We start from the raw sequence: 4,737 nt of genomic DNA, 5'->3' as shown, positions 1-4,737 counted from the left end.
ACACTCATCTAAGGACACGATCAAATGAATGATCTGACCTTTACAGCTCCAGAACCACAATCTGAAATAATGTGACTCAGCGTAATTTAATTCATATCAGAGAAATCAACTGGATGCTTTCTACATCCATTATTAAAATGACTAAGAAATAAAAAATGACTCACATTTATTAAGACGAAGAGAATTAAGAAATAACAGCACTTCAGTAACATAGAATCCTAAGTGGAAACTGGATAAAAAACACATTTTTAAAACCAGACCCAAGACATGTGTTGTGTCTTGGCATCATTAAAACTGAAGACCTATTTATCAAATAACTCTTGGTAATTATTATTACGCGATTAAACTGATTAATCATGTAACTGCAATTATCTAGGAAGTCGGGGCACCAAGGAAAATACTCAGATTACAAAGTTATAATTTTCCTAATATATCTATTCAGATATTTTAATATCTGATCAATTAGTCTTCTGATTAATGACTTATTCTCTATTTTACCTCATGTTAGTCTCATTCCAAACGTCGTAAAGTCTTGGTTATCTGCACGAACCCAGTTTTCACTATGAGTCATCCATACATCAATTGTCTTAAATCATTTATTTACTAACTAAGTAATTCACAGAAATGCATAAATAAACAGTAGATTGTTACAAGGAAATGATAACGGAGTTTCCCTAGTGGGATAAACCGGCATCGCTGCTTGGTGTACAAAGGGGAAGTGGGGGTCGACTGAGATAAGACAACACACAGTTGATAATTATAACAATTGAAATGCTAATCCTTTGCACATGAACGCTCACTCATTCTGGAACCATTGCAATCAATATATATATTTACGCTCAGTGTGTTGTCGGGATCTCTGTTGAAAAGATTGTTTCTGTTGGAGAGTCTGTCCGCTTTCTCTCTCTCTCTCTCTCTCTCTCTCTCTCTCTCTCTCTCTCTGTCGTGGTTAGGATGGATATTTCAGAGTGACATTCATTCATGTCGTTATAGAATTAATGTTTTGGCGGTTGTCGTTCAAAGCGTTCAATGATACCGAATTCCTAGCTGCAGACTAGTAATTAATATCAAAGACTTGTTCTTATTCTGTCGGTATCAATAGTCTAAGAGTTTAACCATGTGGTATGGTTAAAAGATTCAGCCATCTACTCAATACTTGGCCCTCTTGTTATCGAGGTAAGCTGGTCTGCAAACCTTGTCCTCTCGTAATTGAGGGAATCATGGTCTGTTGAGAAATTCTCAAAGTGAGGTTTTTATTCGGGAGTTGCAGAAAAGGGCCTGTCCCCGGATGCCCGACCCTAACTGAGCTCATGGGTGGTCCTCTGATTTAGTTCAACTCAAAAGGGAATTGGAGTTTCCTTCATTAAACAGTCCAAGATCACATTACACAATTTTATAAACAGTATCATCCTCACTCATTCATCTTGTACAACATCTAGATGTAAACCTCATATCTGAGGCTATAATATAAACAGCGTTATGGTAATGTGGCCGTATTGTCTCCCATGAGTTTCACAAAATTGTACCAAACGGACCAGTTCATAGCTGGATTCTTAACCGATCTTTTATACCTTCTCTAGAACATAAATGTTGTTCAAGTTCTGTGAGGTGGAAGAAATTCCTTTGTTCTCTAGGAAAATTCACTCTGTCTCTATACTGTGGCCATGAGGAGATAATCTCCTCCAGGAATTTACGACCTCTCTCTGACCACAGCAGCCTGTGTGTAGGAGACAGGGAGAGGGAGATGGGGCTTGCTGTACCCAAAGAGGGCAACGTCATGACACATGTAACAGGATATATTTTCAGGAGAATTTATTCCCAGGATATAAATACAGAACATTTGATCCATTGAATGTGAACCATGATGTCAAATCACATAGTACTACATCACCACTGTTATAAGTACCAATGGAAAGTCATACAAAGTTGATAAATATTCACTACTATAAATAATTACATCACATTGCACTTAAATTTTAAATAAATATGTTAAATAATGTTTAAGTTAAATAAATAGCACCGTGAACAAGCATGGTGACCAGTAGGTGAGGAAGCTGTGAGACAGTTGTTAAGTTTACGTTGGGAAAGTGACTGTTTACACCTTTCTTCAGGTATCCACTTCTCCTGTTTTTGACTGCACTACAAGATTATATCATTCAATTCATGAAAACAGGCCAATTTCAGGTAATATATGAAATTATATGGATTCATTTACTTCTACCCGATGCCTTTTATGAAGGTGCTCGGTTGAGTTTTCATTTCAGCAGGTTCTGCGCTTGAAGTGGATACCGGTAGTGAAATGACATCACACTTTCCTAATGTATTACAGTCTGTAGTCTCTGTCTTCAATCAGTCAGTTGGTGGTTCTGTCTGGTCTCAGCTCTGTGTGACCTTCTCAGCTCTCTGATGGAGAATGGTCCCCAGATGGGAAGCTCTCTGGTAGACCTCTTTGAACTCGTTCACAGCCTTCCTCTGGACAACAGCATCGTTGGTCTAAACAGAAGTCACAACATACATTTAGAGAGACGTCATCATCTTGACCTGACCAGTGGAGTGTCCACTCTTGGAAGACGGCATTCAGACAACAATGGACTGTTAAAAAACGACACACAAGCACACATTTACTCTCTCTCTCTCTCTCTCTCTCTCTCTCTCTCACTCTCTCTCACTCTCTCTCCCACTCTCTCTCACTCTCTCTGTCACACACAATTCTTTTTTTATACGGACTCATCCCAAATGGTACCACATTCCCTATATAGTGCACTGCCTATAGGGCTCTGGTTAAAAGTAGTGCACTATATAGGGAATAGGATGCCATTTGGGATGTAAACAGAATTAGTGAATAACCTAGTTTAGTCTTTTGACCTTAATGTCTGCCAGATCCTGTATCTTCATCTTCAGTCTGTCCTGGTAGTAGTTCCTCTTCAGGTCCTCCACCTTCCCGCGGAGTCTGCTGAGGCCCTGCTTGACTTCCTCTGGATGGTTCTCCTTCAGCATGTTGGAGAAGATGTTTAGGTAGACATCCAGAGTGGCGTTCAGGAGCAGCCACTGTTCATGCTTCTAATGGAGAGAAGACCACAAAAGGGGAGAGGAGAGAGAGAGAGAGAGAGAGAGAGAGAGTGAGACGGGGGGGGGGGTGGGGGGAGAGAGAGAGAGAGAGACAGAGAGAGAGAGAGAGACAGAGAGAGAGAAAGTGAGAGACAGAGAGAAAAACAGGGAGAATGGGGAGGACAGGGGGAAAGGCACACCATTAACAATGAGAACATCCTCGGTACATGTGACAGCAGACCTTGAGGTTGAATCTACAATAGCAGGGCCAGCAGTTTAGCAGACCTTGAATTTAATCTACAATAGCAGGGCCAGCAGGTTGACAGGGCCAGCAAGTTGAATCTACAATAGCAGTGCCAGCAGCTAAGCAGACATTGAATTTGATCTACAATAGCAGGGCCGGCAGGTTGAATCTACAATAGCAGGGCCAGCAAGTTGAATCTACAATAGCAGGGCCAGCAGGTTAAATCTAAAATAGAAGGGCCAGCAGGTTGAATCTACAATAGCATGGCCAGCAGGTAGAATCTACAATAGCAAGGCCAGCAGGTTGAATCTATAATCCCAGGGCCAGCAAGTTGAATCTAAAATTGCAGGGCCAGCAGGTAGAATCTACAATAGCAGGGCTAGCAGGTTGAATCTATAATCACAGGGCCAGCAGGTTAAATATACAACAGCAGGGCCAGCAGGTTGAATCTACAAGTAATGTTGGCTTTAAAATGAAAAAATCCAACTATCTACAGAGCTTTTTGAGTTCAGTAACATTTGTTGAAAAACTGAAATTAATATTAGATATTTACCTCAAACTTGACATCAAGCTCTCCCATGAGGATCCGGAAGACAGGTTCGCCGACCAATTTGGTGTCCAGCAGTTTCTAAATAAAACGTGTAAAAGTGATAAAATCCCAAGACGTCTATAAATTGACTGTACGTTTCTTGTTGGTCATGTGATGAAGGCCAGGAGAAGGGAACCTCTCAGTAGTACAGGACAGGACTGTCATAGTACCACATGCATTAGGCATTATAAGATATTTTGGCCTTGGTGGGTCGTGCCCTGAATGCTGATTGGCTGAAAGCTATGGTATATCAGACCCTACATCACAAAAAATGACTTATTTAACGTTCTAATTTACATTGGTAACCTCTTTATAAAAGCAAGAAGGAACCTCAGGGTTTGTGGTACATGGCCAAAGTACTGCACTATATCCTGAATAGGGTGCTGTTTGGGACACATCCATGACCACAGACCAGATAAATCAGTTTAAACAGGTTTAAGGCTTTCTATTGTAACTCACCAAAGGGTCTTCCAGGGCTTTGATGTCCTTCTCCATGTTTTCGGACACGAATCTGGCCCCAAGGTCAGCGCCAGAGTGGTGGGGGCGTCCCAGAACCACTACAGAGCAGAATCCCAACCATACTACCACCACCAGATCCAGGGCTGAATTCATATTATTATCCTGGCTCACGTGGCTCACGTTCTTTCAATCCACAGAACAAAAGCCCCGTAAAATATATCAAACTATGCCCTTGAGAAGTCTTTGAGAAATTCTTTGAGAGTCTTGAGAGTCTTTGAGAGTCCTTTTAGAGATAAGCTGTGGAGTTTCTGTTGACTGTACCTGTCTGTAGATGGAGTGTCAATGTGAGTCAGTAATGGTGGCCTGGTGTCTCTCTGGGGTTTATTTATATGTGAGA

General features: G+C 41.2%; 1 protein-coding gene across 1 annotated transcript; it reads right to left on the bottom strand.

Moving 5' to 3' along the window:
- Window positions 1-2,376: 2,376 nt before the first annotated feature.
- On the bottom strand, window positions 2,377-4,493 carry LOC139379557 (interferon gamma 1-like). The gene is made up of 4 exons (XM_071122372.1): window positions 4,341-4,493; window positions 3,846-3,920; window positions 2,866-3,060; window positions 2,377-2,493 (listed from the first exon to the last, which is right to left on the bottom strand). Exons 1-4 carry the CDS (start codon window positions 4,491-4,493, stop codon window positions 2,377-2,379), a joined length of 540 nt encoding a protein of 179 aa, XP_070978473.1.
- Between the last annotated feature and the right edge of the window lie 244 nt (window positions 4,494-4,737).

The sequence above is a fragment of the Oncorhynchus clarkii genome, chromosome 21 (assembly GCF_045791955.1).
Source record: "Oncorhynchus clarkii lewisi isolate Uvic-CL-2024 chromosome 21, UVic_Ocla_1.0, whole genome shotgun sequence".
NCBI lineage: Eukaryota > Metazoa > Chordata > Actinopteri > Salmoniformes > Salmonidae > Oncorhynchus > Oncorhynchus clarkii.
This window is presented reverse-complemented; position numbering and strand designations above follow the sequence as displayed.